General features: G+C 48.2%; 1 protein-coding gene across 2 annotated transcripts in view; it reads right to left on the bottom strand.

Moving 5' to 3' along the window:
- The window catches only part of PLD1 (phospholipase D1), a 78,850-nt gene that overhangs the window by 36,942 nt on the left and 24,491 nt on the right, over nucleotides 1-17,417 (bottom strand). For both annotated transcript variants that reach the window (XM_054166400.1, XM_054166401.1), the window contains exons 4-10: nucleotides 17,184-17,329; nucleotides 15,832-15,940; nucleotides 14,400-14,465; nucleotides 7,127-7,185; nucleotides 6,384-6,476; nucleotides 3,125-3,277; nucleotides 1,854-2,003 (exon numbers count right to left, since the gene is read on the bottom strand). In XM_054166400.1, coding sequence (XP_054022375.1) covers nucleotides 1,854-2,003; nucleotides 3,125-3,277; nucleotides 6,384-6,476; nucleotides 7,127-7,185; nucleotides 14,400-14,465; nucleotides 15,832-15,940; nucleotides 17,184-17,329 — 776 coding nt within the window. The remainder of the gene's footprint in view (nucleotides 1-1,853; nucleotides 2,004-3,124; nucleotides 3,278-6,383; nucleotides 6,477-7,126; nucleotides 7,186-14,399; nucleotides 14,466-15,831; nucleotides 15,941-17,183; nucleotides 17,330-17,417) is intronic.

Below are 17,417 nucleotides of genomic sequence, written 5' to 3'. Positions count from 1 at the left end.
CACCAGAAGGGTTTGCCTCCAGCTAGAATAATTTTTCTACTTTTTTTTTTTGAGTGGTTCTGGGAATGGCTTAGTGCAATCAGGTTACATTCTGGACAGAGGATTTCTCCTGGGACTGCTGTGTGCACAAAGCCCAGCCACATAAACAGGCATTTGCTGATTCTCTTTCATTGCAAAGCCAATCTCAGTCTGATGCTGCTCTTCAACCCAGTGAGTGACATTTGCACCTGAACACACCCGTGGTGCCTGAAAGAGCAGTGCTGCCTGACAGAATGAGAATTGGCCTTGCAAATACAGTGAGAACACATCTTGCATTTCAGAGCATGAATGATGTGACCAAACTATTAGAGGCAAAAAAACAACCAAGACAAGACAGGCTGCAGCACAGCTGCTTCGGGAGGGAACTATGGAGAAGGGAGTAGCCAAAGCAGCAGACAGTTTCAATACCATCTGTGTTACTGTAAGTTTATAACCCAGAGACCAAAGACCTAAACCCCTGGGAAACAGCTCTTCCAGAATCAGAAACTGGGATAAAATTGAAGCCAGGAACATCTTAATGAAAAAGCAGTTCTGATTTTAACTCATAAGCATCCTGCCTATTATATGTGCATACAACCATAGAACCATTTTGGTTGGAAAAAGACCTTCAAGATCAAGTCCAACCATTACCTAACTCCACCAAGTCTGGCACTAAACCATGCCCCTCAGCATCACATCTCTGCAGCTTTTAAATACTTTAAACATCTCCAAGGATGGGGATTCAATCACTGGCCTGGGGAGCCTGTTCCAGTGTTTGAGAATCTTCACAGTGAAGAAGTTTCTTACAACATCCAATCTAAACCTCCCCTGGTGCAACCTGAGATCATTTCCTCTTGTCCTATCACTTGTCGCTAGGGAGAAGAGACTGACCCCCACCTCACTCCAACTACCTGAAAGGAGATACTTGAGGTACTTCTGCTTTCTGGTAGCTGGAGAAAGGGAGGTGGTCTCCCCTCAGCCTCCTTTACTCCAAGGTAAACAACTCTATTTTAATCCTTTGAGTATTTATTATGATGTGTGCTCATACTCAGACAAATCCATGCATTTCCAACGTTATTAGCTGTGTCACAAAACTGTAGCAGGACCACAGCAGTCCCATCACCAGCACTGCTGTTCTGCTCCTGGTGAAATAAGCCTCCTTTTTTCCCCACACAGAGAATCACAGAATATTAGGAGCTGGAAGGCACCTCGAGACATAATCCAGTGCAACCCGTACCACGGCAGGATCACCTATTCCAGACTACACAGGAACACATCCAGGTGGGTCTTGCATATCTCCAGAGAGGGAGACTCCACAACCCCCCTGGGCAGCCTAGTCCAGTGTTCTGTCACCCTCACAGTGAAATAATTCCTCCTCCTGTTTCCAGGGAACTTCCTGTGCCTCAACTTCCCCCGTTGCCCCTTGTGCTGTCATTGGGCATTGCTGAGCAGAGCCTGACTCCATCCCCTTGGCACTCACCCTTTACATCCTCATAAACATGAATGAGGTCACCCCTTAGTCTCCTCTTCTCCAAGCTAAAGAGCCTCAGCTCCCTCAGTCTGTCCTCATAAAAATGATGTTCCACTCCCTTTATAATTTTCATGGCTCTGCACTGGACTCTTCCAAGCAGCTCCCTGAGGTCCTTATTGAACTGAGGGACCCCGAACTGGACACAATACTCCAGATGTGGAAGAGCCTCAGCTCCCTCTAATTATCATCAGTCCCTACAGATACCGAATGCTGCCAGCTCTCTCAGTCAGGGCCACAGTAAAGCAGGCAGGCGTGAGCTGAGGCTGCTGCAGGCACACAGCACCCCAGGCAGCGCGGTCCTCACCACTTGGCCAGCGTGTTCTCCCGCACGGCGGCGTAGGAGCCGAAGCGGTGCTCGGTGAGGAAGTCCTTGCCGTGTTTCCGAATGAACTCATCTATGCCCTGCCTCCACCACTGGGCATGTCTGTAGCTGTTACACTTCAAAATCAGCGACCTGCAAAACAGACCACATGTGAGGCAGGATGCTGCAGCCATGGACGTTCGAGTTGGGCTGCTCCGTTGGCAGCTGGGCCAATGACAAATGCACCTCTGTCACTCTTAGTGTCACAGAATCGTCAGGGTTGGAAGGAACCTCAGGGATCATCCAATTCCAACCCCTCTGCCACGGGCAGGGACCCCTCACACTAGAGCAGGTTGCTCAGAGCCACATCCAGCCTGGCCTTAAAAACCTCCAGGGATGGGGCTTCTACCACCTCCCTGGGCAACCTGTTCCAGTGTCTCACCACCCTCATGCGGAAGAACTTCTTCCTCACATCCAGTCTGAATCTACCCATTCTCCCCAGCCCACTACTTGACACCCTAATAAGTCTCTCCCCAGCTTTCTTGTAGGCCCCCTTAAGATGCTGGAAGGGCACAACAAGGTCTCCTCAGAGCCTGCTCTTCTCCAAACTGAACAACCCCAACTCTCTCAGTCTGTCCTCATAGGAGAGGTGTCCTAGCCCTATCACTCTTGTTTTACTTAAGTGAAAAGTAAGGGAGTTGCTTTGCTGGTTTGTGTGTCCTACCAGCACGAAGCTGCTGGAAGTGACTGCTACAGTGTTAAAACAAAACAACCCAGACTGAAATCAATGGCAGGAGCTAAACTTGGAGGAAGAGTTGGACCTGGCTAAGGCTGTCTTTCAAAAAAGATTCACTTATACCATATGCTACTGCAGAAATATTAAGTACCACTTTATCCCAACCAGCACGTCTTTTGGGTAGTGCTCTGGTTGGGATGAAGAACACGTCCCTGCTTGCAGCATGGAGGAACAAAGTGCCTAGAAAATTACCATAAGGAACTGCTGCAAGACCAGAGTCTGCAACACAACGTGCTCCCACACCCCCAGGCCTGAGCAATAACCACAGGGACGGCCAAACAGCAGCTGAGACTACAGAGGCCTAATTAAGACATCGGAAACCATCAGCATAATGGACCAAAACCCCAGCAGGGACAAAGGCAGCAGCAGCTGAGCCCTGCGGGAAGCTGAGCTGCACTAGTTAGCCCAGCACACCTTGTTAACCTCTCCCAGAGAGCGGCCCTGATTCTTCCTCCTGAACGAAGCTTAGGGTTCTTACCTACAGAGATTGTCGATCTGCAACCCGTATTTTGTTTCTGTTTCCTTCTGGCCTATCTTAATGTTGAATTCCTTATCCACCAGCAGGACAAAACTAATGGCCCCTGAGTCTGGCTTCATGTACAGCAGGAAAGAGTCCTTCACCACCAGCCACCTGTATGGGCACAACAAACAGATAACTTGCATCTCACATTGCTCTATGAATAGAACAGGTTGGAAGAGACCTTTGAAATCATCAAATCTAACCTATCACCCAACACCATCTAATCAACTAAACCATGGCACCAAGCACCCCAGCCAGTCTCTTCCTAAACACCTCCAGTGATGGTGACTCCACCACCTCCCCGGGCAGAACATTCCAATGGCCAATAACTCTTTCTGTGAAGAACTTCTCCCTAACATCCAGCCTAAACCTCCCCCGGTGCCGCTTAAGACTGTGTCCTCTTGTTCTGGTGCTGGTTGCCTGGGAGAAGAGACCAACACCCACCTGACTACAACCACCCTTCAGGGAGTTGTAGAGAGCAGTAAGATCTCCCCTGAACCTGCTCTTCTCCAGGCTAAGCAACCCCAGCTCCCTCAGCCTCTCCTCACAGGGCTGTGCTCCAAACCCCTCCCCAGCTTTGTTGCCCTTCTCTGGACACGTTCCAGCAAGTCAACATCTTTCCTAAACTGAGTGGCCCAGAACTGGACACAGGACTCAAGGTGTGGCCTAAGCAGTGCTGACTACAGGGGCAGAATCAGGAGGTATGAAAAAAAAAGAAAAGGGCAAGAAAATAGGAAAGTGTTTCCCTCCAAACAAGTGCAAATCATTCAGCAGGGCCAGGAAAGCTTTCAACTACACAGCAAGAGTTTTTTTTCAGGGGCTAGTCCAGGCTATGGTTTTCATAGGCAGAAAAGTGCTTGTTTTATGAACTTGGGCAATGAGTTGGAATTCAATACAAGACTTTCAGAGCTATTTGTGTGAGTCCTTTTCACACAAGTCTTTAAAAGCATAGATCTCCTTCTCTAACAAAATCAACGAGAGCCTCTCTGCCCATAAATCTCCCAGCCAGGTGTCCCAGCACTGGGCAAGATGCAACAGGGATTCCTCCACCCCAGATTTTTAATTCAGCTTGCATGCTACATGGGAGTGACTTGACATTTCTAACATTAATTATGATGCTAGAATCACTTTCACTCCCATCAACATAAAACACACAAGGCATTTTGGAAAGCTTTTATTGCCAAGCAACAGGGACCCTGTTAGAAACACGTGATGGGAGATGACCAGCAGGTTGTACAGAAATATGTAGCCTGAAGGCAACTCAGGGAGGAAAAAAAACCCACCACATTTTTTTGCTGTGAATGGCATTTCTAATTTTTCCTCCTCCCCCTGCAGCGTATCTGGGGTAACCAGCCCCCTCTGTCCCACACAGGTCTCCACCACCAGACCTCTGCTTCATTCTTCTGCACACCCAGAAACACACAAAGCAACAGAAAGCATTGCAAAAATCTGTTCATTCTCCTATCTTTAGTAACAGCCTCTGCTTCTCACCTACTTCCAGATCCCATTCTTTTTTTCTTTTCTTTCAGAGCCCTGAAAGAGTTCTCACCATCACCTCTTATTTGGTGCCAAAATACCTGCTGTCTCTAGCTGGCTCATCATTTCACTCCCATGAATCCCACGGGATACCTTCCCAAGAGTTTGCCTTTCCAAGGCAAAACTGTTCCAAGGCAGTTATGCATGTCCATGGAGTCCTGCCCATTCCCATTCCCACCATTATCCCCACTCTCCTCCTTCACATGCCTTTCCACAGCTCCTGTGGCCACAACACAACCACCCTGCTCTAAGAAGTACAATGAATTTGGGGTGCAGAAACCCCAACAACCTGCAGCAAAGCTGTTGTGGGAAAATGCTGGCCACAGTCTGCCCTACACTGGAGGTGAGTTCTGCCCCCAGCTTGACGTGTCCTCAAACCCTTCACTCAAGTGACTCCCTCTGGGAAATACTCTTGTTAGTTGATTATTGATTGATACTGTCAGCCCCAGCATGTTGTGATGGGCAACTGGTGCCCCTCTTATGCTACTCTGCACACAATCCCACTCAAGCAATTCCCCCATCCTTCTTCAGGCTCTAGAGGAAAACAAAGACCCACAGAGCTGAACGTGCTGCTGTCCCCACCAAAGCTTAAGCCCTGAAGGTAGAGTTAACCGAGTGCTAACAAGAGGAAAAGGCTTTCCCCTCACCCCCACATAAGAGAGAAAGAACTGCAGACAATGTCATGATTCCATCTGAAGGAAGGTCATCCCTTCATCTCCTCGTGCACTCAGAGAGATCTTCTGTAAGATCATCTTAAGAAATGCTGAAAGGACTATAAAGGAATAGGACCTTCAGGAGAGTGTAGAAAGATTTTAACAACAGCCCATTGGCAAAACTAAACCCCAAAGGTGGATAATGCCTGGGGAAGCTCTTACAGACCAAGAAACTGCTGCTCTGAGGCAGAGATGTGCTCTTGGGATTTTTCACAAGGAATTATTTGCCTGGAAAAAGAAAACTCCAGGAAATACCCCCTGCTCTTTTTTTGTACACACATCTTCCTCCACAGCACACACCTCCCTGTGCTGCAGCCCCAGGACACACTGAGATCTAACACACAAGGTAAAGGGATGAGGCCAATGCATTACATCTGTCCACAGCACGTGGGGACAGGATGGCTTGTGAAAACTCCTCTGAGAACACTGGCATTTAAGCACCTGCAGTAATAAGGAAGAGGCAATATACTTAATCCCAAGCTTTATTGCACCAAATACCTTGTTTAATCCAGCTCCAAAGCAGTCCAGAGAGCATTTCAATTAATTTGTTTTCTTTATGTAAATTGAGGAAGGGAAGCTCAGAAAGCCAGGCTGAAATTTGGTCAGGACAGTGTCACCAGCCACATCCCCTCCTGATGGCACAGAGCCCCCACACTGCTCCCACAGCAGGGAAAACTGGGCACAGACCAAGGGATTATTGCCCTTTCTGCCAGCTCAGGGCTGTAGGAAATCCCAGTTTTCCTCTGGAGCAACATGTCCCTTCTATGAACTCCAAAGCAGAAGGAAAAAGCACATCAGAAGATGAGTGGGAGAATAGCCTCCGGACCCTGTGGCCTGACAAAACATGCCTTTTGGTAAAAACCCAAGAACCTCCCTCAGACCTTTTGGGAGAATAAGACACAAGAGGATCTGTGTGTGTGTGCCTGAGGAGTACAGAGCCTTGCCACCTTCTCCTGGCCCAGCAGTACCTTTTGGACCATCTGTAGCACATCCTTCCTTGGCCACAGCAGTTCAGGCCAGGTATGCGGTGGCCCCCGGAGCGCTTCATGATGAATCCTTCTCTGCAAGGACAGAAACATGTGCAAGACAGGTGTCATGGCTTGGCTAGAGGTGCAGGGGGGGGTCTTCAGTAGAGGATACTTGATGAATGTCCCAGCCCCTGTGCCTAGGGATGGCTCCCACCACTTCTAGCCATGCTCAAGCAGGCTCTGCACCATGCTCTGCAAGCTGGAAGAAAGGTACAACCACTTCCCCAGAGGGAAATCACAACAGAGATGCAGGGCCCTGTCCCATAGCACTAAGAGAAGAACAAGTGGGTCTACAGGTTGCTGGAAGGGAGGAGGAGAAAACCCGCAAGCCAAACCACGTCTCACAAAGCAACCCACTCCCAAAACTATTTCCCAAAGCTGGGGCAAGTCTCGCTGAGCATCAGTAATTTTTCCATTCTGGATGGCAAAGTATTTCCCAGTCAGTTACTGGCAAGAAAGGAAAGTTATCAGTTAGAACAGTATTAATTTATAAAGCCACGCTCTTGGGGAATTATAGAATGGCTTAGGTTGGAAGGGACCTTTAAAGGTCACCTAGTCCAACACCCACGCAGTCAGGAGGGACACCTTCAACTAGATCAGGTTGCTCAGAGCCCCTCCTCCAACCTGGCCTGTAAAGTTTTCAGGGATGGAATCACAGCTCAAAGACACAGCTCACAACTCACATGCCCTTTGGTCCCAGGTCGTGGATGAATGACAGCTGGTTTACCCCAATGAACTCCATCTGGAGAAAGAGAAAAAGATTCCCCCATCTTTCATACTCTGAAATCCACAAAACTTGCTTTATTGAAATGATTTGTCAGAGACAGAGCCTGCAGAAGCTCCTGAGCAGTCACCCACCATCACTTAAACATCTTCAAGAAGACCAAGAACAGTATTTCAGTTCGGGTTTTTGTTTGATTATTTTAAATGTGCTTTGGAAAACACATTGCAGGCAACCAGGATAATCAAGATCACAGGGCCAGCCCCACCTGTAACCTCCCCTCCTGGATCACGCCAGTTTCACACTGTTTGGGGGTCTATGCGAACTTGTCTGGCTGCCTGAATCCTTTCCTCCTCCCACTGACTCGCACAGAAGGGCTGGAAAGGCTCTCAGGGCTGAGAGCACCTTACTCTGTATCCCCCATCACATGGACACAAACCACTTGGGGGTTCAACACCTCAGCCCAGGAGCATCCTCCAAGACTACGGCAGCAGGCCATGCACACACCACTGATTTGTCTGTTCACAGGGGGCAAAAAACCCACAGCAGGGAAAGTTCCAGCACAGTTTCCATGACTTCTGCTGGACTGCACACACCTCCACGGCAGGCACAGCCTAGAGATTCCATGTGCCACGCTGTTGGGTTTGGCAGCAAGTCTCAAATTCAAGTGGTCTGTCACCTCACAGCTGCTCTGCTTCAGCAGAGGCTGCAGAGGAACATTAATGACAAAGCCGGTGAGAAAGCTCAATACAAGTACATCCACCTCTAAAAATAGGACATCAGGCAATTTTGGCCAGCATTCTTTTCTTGGCACAGCAGGACATTCCTGACAGTCTGCTGCTTATTAGCCCTGGGCTCTGTGAGCAGGGAGAAACACCTGCCCCAGGCATCCCAGGCAGGACAGGGCTCAGGCAGGAGCAGCCCTGTGAAGGAGCTGCCTTGTGTGGCAGAGGCTTGCTGCAGCAAGGCACTTTTCATTTATTATCACACAGAACTGTCCCAGTGCAGAAAGGTGCTCAGGGCAGGGTGAGGGCAGGAGCTGCCCCTCCCTTTTGGGCAGGCAGTAAGCTGGAGGGAACCCTCTGACCACATGTTTTGCCAACCAAGCCTGCTGGGACAGAAGCCCAGGACTCGACCCACACTCCTGACCACAGTCGAGACATGAGACAGCCTTGAGGCCAGTTTCAGGCCATGCCCATCCAAGCCCCACAGCAACCTAGGTGCCAGCACCCAAGGAAGTTGTCCATTGTCAGCTGCTCTTTGGAAAACCAACTTCATGGGCCTCATTAGCAAAATGGCATTTTGCACAGGAATTACAAGGGTGGACCCATAAATCTCAGGAGGTATTTCCAAACACCAAGTGTAACAAAGAGCATCAGGAAACTCGGGGCAAAAGTCTAACTTAAAGCTGAGTCTGCCTTATGGTGAGGCCAGCTCAGACTCCCTTTCCAATATAATTTCTGGCCCCACTGCCAAGATGTGGCAGTAGGACAGAAGATGCTCTCCTCATGCTCTGCTTTTCCTAGGACACTCCCAAACTTCTCATGTCAATAAGGCCATGAGGAAAAACAAAGGATCTCTTGTTCTCCTCTGAGTAGCTCAAGGACATAAAGTGACCTCTATTGAGTAAAGGGCAATGTAATGCCCTTGGTTTTGGGCGGTTTCAGCTGTTTTCAGAAAGTGGCTAGAAGAAGCTATACCGTGATTTTACTAACAGTCTTGCTATCTGTACTCTCATTTTCTTATAAGAAAGAGTAATTGGCCATTGGAATGTGCTGCTCAGGGAGGTGGTGGAGTCACCATCCCTTGAGGTGTTCAAAAAGGGATTGCATGTGGCACTTGCAGCCATGGTTTAGTTGTCATGAAGTGTTAGGTATTAGATAAGAGGTTGGACGTGATGATCTCCGAGATCTTTTCCAACCTGATTGATTCTATGATTACACTCTCTGGAAAGCCACCAGGACTGCCCTACCAACATCTGAGCTGTTTCTACAGCGACACTCAAAAACTCAGCATATCCTACAGACTCTTATCAGAGGTCCCAGCTGAAGTCTTAGGCCAGTTTTTTGCCCTGGATCTCATTTTAATTTCTTCAGAGAATGCCTGGCACTCCCCATCAGACAAACCAGAAACTCAAGACACCTCTCTTACAGCAGGCACACAAAAAAGCCCAACCCCAGAAAAACCGTCAGAAGCCTTTGAAAATGTTGGCTGCATCCAGGGAGCTGGCAGCAATCTGAGGAGCACTGCATGCAGAGAAAGAATTGTCCTCAAAGAAGCAAAAGGAAGAAACAAAGGGGGAGAGGGGGAATCGTTAAAAAAATCAAAATCACTTGCAGAAACAGAACTATTACTCCATGGAAGCGAAAGAAAGGTTGTCTGGCAAGCACAGCAACCTGCTCTTCAGCCAAGAAGTCTTTGAAATGGCAACGACGGTGACAGAAGCCCATCCAACGTGTCGATCAAGCTGTGCCAATTAGAAGCCAGAGAATGACTTCAGCTGGAGACCTCCAAGATCCCCAAGTCCAACAGCTTACACGGCACTGCCAGGTCACCACGGAAGCCACATCCCTCGGCACCGCAGCTCGGAGCGCTGGTTTGCAAAAAGCCATCAATAAATTCCACCAGTCAGAAGGACAATTCCTCAGCATAGTGGAAAAATATCTGAGGGCATGATTTATTATCATTATTGCTATTTTGACTGTTGCAGTGCCTTCCAGCATGTGGCACTCACGGCAAAGCCGAGAGGGGAGGCACAGCAGCCAGGCCCTTTTGTCTCCTTCAGGTTGGGATTCCTGCCCTGCCCAGCTGCCTCCCAGGGGAGCCACCATCCCGCTCTGGTTTCAGAGCCTTCTGCAGCAGAATATTTTCAGGATGAGATCCAGGCTTAGGGAATGCAGTTTCAATGACATTGTGGTGGCAATAAAAAGAGAAAACCCACACCAGATGGGAGCAAGTAGCTGCAGAGAGACAGGCTACAAAAGGTGGAGAACCAGCTGCAAGGTGCACAAGCCACAGCTGGAGAAGCCAGCAGCGCCAAGCACGTGTGATTTATGGAAGCCCACATTCCACAGGGCATCTGCATTTCAGAGATTTCAGCAGCTCCACACTGTGTTTCCATTTTGAGTGTTGTTTAACTTAGTTGGTTAAAACCCCCACAAAGGGTTGATGAGCAGCTGTGGCTAGCAGTAAAAAGAAATGCTATCGCTCCGCAGAATAATAGTGTTCAGCAAAAGATGATTGCTGTACCTTACACAAAAAACCCCACAACCCAGCCTGGCTTGGACCAACCCCAAATCTAGAGAAATACTGAACAGGCTAAAGAATTAAAAATACTGAAGGGTTGGGTGGAGACCTCTGCCAGGGTCTGCAGATCCAAGTGCCATATCAGAGGCAGAACAGCAGCCACCCTTGTGTGTCTGAGCTGTTCTTGTGCTGTGTTGTTTTCACTGCAGATGAGGTTTTTGCACTCTGAAACTCACACAGAATGTTAAACACAGACACATTGGTTCAACCAAACCTTATTTTTTGTTTTGCTTAGGCATCTTGCAACTACTGCAGCTCATACAACAACAGCAGCCCAATTAATGACATTTTTCTATGGAATACAATCAGGTCCATGGGGCTCCATTTCCTAACGTTTTGGGACTATCTTCCTCCAATTTCCATTTCTCAGAACACAGCACAGGCAATTAACACTTTGAGATTCCCACAACATTCATTTTAACAGTAATTGCCTTGAAACACTTCAGCCCAGATGTGCTATAAGAAGGTTTTGGGAAGGACTAGAAGACATGAGATTTAATCCTGAAGTCACACAGCCAAAAGGAAACAAAAACAACCTAATGAAAGGCTGTGAAGCCAGGGGGTCTGATCACAGAACACAAACATCTGCCAACCTATTTGTGAACTCCATACAAAACACCCCATTGCAGTGAGTGCTGAGAAAAAGGGAGATGTGAGAAGGCTGTAAATGTTATCAGAGCTTCCCAGCCACAGCGAGGGACCCAGAGCAGATCTCTAAATGGTAATAAAATAGAATAAACCAGGTTGGAAGAGACCTTCGAGATCACCACGTCCAACCTATCACCCAACACCACTTAATCAACTAAACCATGCAACCAAGCACCCTATCAAGTCTCCTCCTAAACACCTCCAAGGATGGTGACTCCACCACCTCCCCGGGCAGCCCATTCCAATGGGCAATTTCTCTCTCTGTGTAGAATTTCTTCCTAACATCCAGTCTAAACCTCCCCTGGTGCAGCTTGAGACTGTGTCCTCTTGTTCTGGTGCAGAGTGCCTGGGAGAAGAGACCAACCCCCAACTGGCTACAACCTCCCTTCAGGTAGTTGTAGAGAGCAATAAGGTCTGCCCTGAGCCTCCTCTTCTCCAGGCTAAGCAACCCCAGCTCCCTCAGCCTCTCCTCATAGGGCTTGTGTTCCAAACCCCTAATGCTTCAGGAAGTTTTATTTCCACAGCCTGCAAGAGTGTCACCTGGAAAGGCTAGAGGAAGTATGACCTCTATCATGTCATGTGGTGAAGCTGATTCTCAACCCACCAGGGAGTTCAGGACTGCAAAACTGCTGCAAGCTCAACTTGCAGGCTCAGCTCTCCCAGTGCACGGCATCTCCCCCAGGATAGTGTATCAAGTGATGAGCTTCTTGCTGACAAAGGAGGAAATAATCACAAACACAAAATAAAGGAAGTGAGGGAAAAAAAGCAAATTAATTACATTGTGCAGGTCAGATGGAAAACCATCTCTGAGGAGATGTGATTGACCCAAACAGGTTCTTCACAAGGACCAGGGGTCACAGCTCAGGCAGGTCACAGCTGGTCACTGTAACTCCATGTCTGCCTTAAAAAGAATTTTGGATTTTAAAAATACACCTTGGTGCACAGAGGAACACCCAGGAGTCAAAATGTGCTCCAGGATCACGACAGTTACAGCGTTTGTCAGCATCCAGGCAAAAAGCCTTCTCAACCGCAGGAAGAGCAAAGCCCTCATTTTGTTCTAAAGGAGGACAAATGCAGTTCCAAGAAAAATGCCATCAATTTCCACTTTAGTCTCTAGTCTGAGAGTGGCTATGGGGCTTGTTCTGGTGTTTGGTGTGGGGTTTTTGTTTGTTTGTTAGTTAAAGAAAGCATTTTTGTCCCTGTGTTTTCTGCCTGCAGGACCCACTGCACTTGGCGCTGCCACCACCACTAGCAGCAAAGTCCTCACTGAAGGCTTTGCTGCAGCCAAATCCAGCAAAAGCCAACAATACACTGAGAATTTATGTGCAAAGTGACATCTGGCTCTGGGGGCTGGGGACAGAAAGGCAATTCAGTGCAGGAGGAGGGGAGCACCCCACAGCTGCCTGGGCAAGGCAGGATTGCTCGTCTCCTCGCCCGGCCCCCACCGTGGCAGCCAGCCTCAAACCACAGCCTGGTCAAAGGATCACCCACGTTCCTACACGAGCAGAAAGCCTCCAAAACATTGGAAAGAAAAAGCAGTGCCTGCCTAAGAGTGACAAGTTGGATCTGCAGTGTAAAATAGCTCTCCCCCGCTGTGCATATGCTACTGATCAAAATTGCCAAGTTATCCCAGCGTTGCCTTTAGGACAAAAGATGACTATTTGCCACACGCAGATTAACACAGACCTTGGCTGCAGGGGACTTCAGCCCCACAGCCTGTCCCCAAAGCAGCACCCTGTAAGGGACACAGTTCTCTCAGCCCGAGTCTGAAGATTTCTTGCAACCCAAAGCATCGTGGCCCAGCCTGGGTGGGTGCTTTGCCCCACATAACATCAGCGCTCAACACACTGAGGTCTGCAACAAGAGCACACACAGCTTGCAAGGTACAACATCCACCTGACGTCAGCTATAAGCTGCCCAACATACCTACACAAGTGAAATCTTGTCCTGTCACTTGTTACCTGGGAGAAGAGACCAATCTCCAACTGGCTCCAACCTCTACAAGAGGTAGAGAGCAAGAAGTTCATTCCTTAGCCTCCTTTTCTCCAGGCTAAACAAAGCCATATTCCTCAGCCACTCCTCACAAAACTCGTTCTCCAGAACCTTCACCAGCTTTCCTGCCCTTCTTTGGACATGCTTCAGCACCTCAACATCCATCTTGGAGGGCCCAAAACTGAACCCAGTATTTGGGGCACAGCCCCACCAGCAACTCCCCCCATAGCAGGGGAATCACTTCCTTAGTCCTGCTGACCACACTATTGCTGACACAAGCCAGGATACTGGTGGCCTTGGCCACCTGGGCACAGACTGGTTCATATTCCTCCAGCTATCAACCAACACCCCCAGCTCTTCTTCTGTTGGGCAGCTTTCCAGCCACACTTTCCCAAAGGCAAAGAGCAGAATAACCTGCATACCAACAACAGCTGATCTGGGTGCTACAAATACCCTAAGCTCAGTCTACATTTTCTGCTTGTTTGAAAACTCAGCATTCCTAGTTATCCCCCCTTGCTCAGAAATGTCACTGAGCTCTGCAGCTACTCAACACATGCATGAGAATACAAAAGACAGAGGAACACAGCCATTATGCAATCAATTAAGAAGGAAATAAGTTACCGTCCCAGGGAGACATTACAGCTGCAGCTGACAGGTGAGGACTACTGAAGAAACATATGAAGATGGCTTTCAAAGGAAGTGTTTTTGCTTTAGTAGGTCTGAATTTGAATTTGACATCTCTTCTCACATCAAAGAGACTACTGACTTGGGGGAAAAAAAGGCAATACCATCTCCCTTTGGAAGGGCTAAAATAGCCAGAGATGAACAGGTATCACTCAAACTCAGCATCACTGATGTCTAGTGAAACCACACTGCATGGGGAACAGATAATTCTGCACCCAGGACCACACACAAAGCCCAAACCGAAGGGGTGATTACAAACATGCTTTGGACTCCAGTTGTTTGAACATGTAAGACTTCAACTTATCATCATTAAGACTTTCCAGAATGAAACAGAGACCCAACTACATCATACACCACACAATGAGCTGTCTGGACCACCCCACCTTGAGGACGTGACTGTGCTGTAACAGTGACATCCAAGACTGACCCAAACTTCCTTAGGTTTCCATCATATTATAGCCATGTTGGAGACCTTGGCTAGGCCAAAATGTTTGCCAAATGGTTGGAAGATGTTTCTCATATCAGCTGCATGTCCTCCTCTGATCAATTCAACACATGTAAAGCTGATACTCTTGAGGTTTTTAAGCAAACCAATTTCTACTTACTGTTCCATGGTAGTTCCTGTACATTGGCATCTTTAGGATCTTTGTTAAGTAGTCTTCCAGCTGTTTCTATGATTAAAACATTAAAACTTTAGGTAAGATGGAGAAATTTAAGGGATAGAAAAACCCACACAATCCAACTGTCTGACATTAGGAGACAAGGGATCAGACCCTTTTCAGTTTGAAAGGGTGAATAAACACATTATTATGTGCCCATGGAAGATGGCAGCTCAGCAGCACAAACAGTTTAGTCACAGGTTGTTTACTGTTCACAGGTCCATCTTTGTACCTTCCACCAGCAGACCTGTTCTTTGGCACAGTTGCTTTAGAGGTCGACTTTGTCTGAGCCCAAGTTTCAGACCTGTTTTAAATATAAACCCCCAATCTCTGCCATTTCTGACCCCCACAAAATTTGCTTCGTGGAAAATCACAGCCTCAGGTGCACCTGAGAAAGCCTATTTAAGCAAAACACCAGGTTCATGGGGCAAGGAGCACAGTAGCCATGATACCCCACTTGGAAAACCATGGAGAGGGCAGGGGCCAGGCCATTGCCTGCTGGAGAGCCTTTCCCTTCCCCCCCTCCCCCCCTTTTAAACCAACACCTCTCTCCTGGACCTTCCTGCACAGCAGTGAAGCCAAGCACAGCAGGCAGGGTTATCTGCACTGCACAGCCTTAAGGCACAACATTATGGAAGTCAAGGCTTCAGTGGCAGAAAGCCCAGGGAGGGAGTGAACAGCAGAAAGAGAATGATAAGCACATGGATAAACATGAGGTTTTACAGCCTTCTTTTTATATTATTTTGCAAGCAAAGCTGCAATGAAGAGGTAGGAAGACATCCATCCACCCTCTTCACAGGAGGGCCCATCTGTTAACATCTGATGAAGTTACACAGAACACGTGTGGCTCAGCTAAAATTACCCACTTCAGCATCAAGAGCCTGACTGTCATCTCTCTTTCAGAGGGGGACAGGACTGAAATCTCTCACATTTTGATGGCCACAGGGCTGCCTCCATCACACAACTTTACTCAGTGAACTGCTGCTTCTATCTTTAAACCAGAGGAGGTGGGAGGAGGGGAACCCCTGCTCTTGGCATCATGGTTTTTCTCAGCTGCAGAGGAAGACTTTGCCCATACAAACCCCAGATGCAGCATCCTCCTCTGCACAGAGGAGAATTTGGTGTTAAAGCTGGACTTGTCAATGCCCAAGTTTGTCAAGAAAATGACTTTAATGGTAATAAAATCATAGAATGGTTTGAGGTGGAAGGGACCTTAAAGATCATCTGGTTCAAACTCCCCTGCCATGGACAGGGACAACTTCCAGTAGACCAGCTTGAAGGGCTTTGCAACATGGGCTTCAACAGCATGCTTTTCAAGCAACTTGTCTGGCCCCTTCCAAGCATCCCTCTGGCCCCACACAGCAAGCTGGGCACTTACCCTCCTGCTGGAGAAGTGCTCCTCTCGCACCGTGCTCTCCGCAGTGTGCGGCAGGCTCGGCATCTGCCTGGGTTCTCCCCTTTTGATGGATTGTCTTCTCACAGTGTGACTGGAAGGAAAACCAAACCCTAATGTCAAGTCAAAGTGCTGCAGGCATACACACATGGCTTGATACACAACCCTTCTTCTGCAGTGTCTTCATTTTTCCTATCCAAGCTCTTATAAACTGAGACGGGTGGGCAGGAAAGCACAAAACCCCCCAAGCACGGATTCGTGAGAGAAACCAGCGTGCTCCAACTGGCTTACAAACAACAATACAGCACAAGTATTGGAGCTTGAGTTTTGAGTATCCCCTTTTGCCCTTAGAATCACAGAATGGTTTGGAAGGGATCTTTACACATTATCTAATCCAAGCCTTCAGTGGCAGTGAGCAAGGACATTGTCACGTAGAGCAGGCTGCTCAGAACACCATAGAACCTCACCTGGAATGTTTCCACCTTTCTGGGCCAGTGCTTCACCACCCTCAGTGCACAAAATTTCTTCCCTCTGTCTAGCCTAAATGTCCCCTCTTAATTTAAAACCATCACCCCTCGTCCTGTTGCAGCAGTCCCTGGTAAAAAATCTCCATCTTTCTTACAGGCCCCTTTAAGTACTGGAAAGCTTTGATAAAGTCTACTCAGAGTCTTCTCCCAGCTGAACCACCCCAGTAAACTCCTTATTACACCTAAACCCTGGTTTTAGTGCATTATGTACCCTAGCCCTTATAATTTCACAGAATCAGAATTGTTAGGGTTGGAAGGGACCTCAGGGGTCATCTAGTTCCAAACCGCCCCCCCATCTTGGGCAGGGACCCATTTCATCTTTCCCCATAATTTCTCCACATTAGGAGGCTTTTGCTGACCTTCACCACTTCTCTCCCCACTTGTCCTTCAAGTCACCCTCAGCAACAAGGCCAGCCTGGGCAGTGCTGACCACCCATACCAGAAGCCCCCATACCTCCCACATCCAGTCCACACTGCCAGAAAGCCACAGCCCAGCAACACTTTTCATTAATCTAAACCTTCCCCATGTTTAAGGCAAACTCAGTTCAAAAGCTGACAACCTAGGGCCCAACATGCTTTCTGCATCAGCAGAGTAATGCTTCCATCACTTGGATCATAGCTGCTAAAACACACAGAGATTAAACAGTTTTACTACAGCTGCTGAGTATTAGCAGAAATTAAACTCTTCCGCCTCTCCTACTTCCAGCAAAGTAAATGAGATGGGCGATGCCAAACCAGTATGTTATTATAAGAGACTAGGAGATCACATCTTCCCCAAAGCCCACCACGTCCACAGGGCTCCACACTCACCTCCTGGTAGGGATAGGGATGCGCACGAAGGCTTTGTACCTCAGCAGCTCCCTGTGAAATTCCTGGAAGTGCTTGAACTTCCTTTTCACCTGCCAGGTGAACTCTCCATGAGTCAGCTCGATGGTGTAAACATTGGGGCTTGGTACCTGCGGAGAGAACACCACCACAAGGGGTGAAACTGTGAAACAAGCCATTCTTCTGCACTTGCTCATGGAAGAGCCTTCATTTGACTTG

Source organism: Dryobates pubescens, chromosome 13 (genome assembly GCF_014839835.1).
Source record: "Dryobates pubescens isolate bDryPub1 chromosome 13, bDryPub1.pri, whole genome shotgun sequence".
NCBI classification, from domain to species: Eukaryota; Metazoa; Chordata; class Aves; order Piciformes; family Picidae; genus Dryobates; species Dryobates pubescens.
The sequence above is the reverse complement of the archived record's forward strand: the minus strand, read 5'-3'. Positions and strand labels throughout refer to the sequence as shown.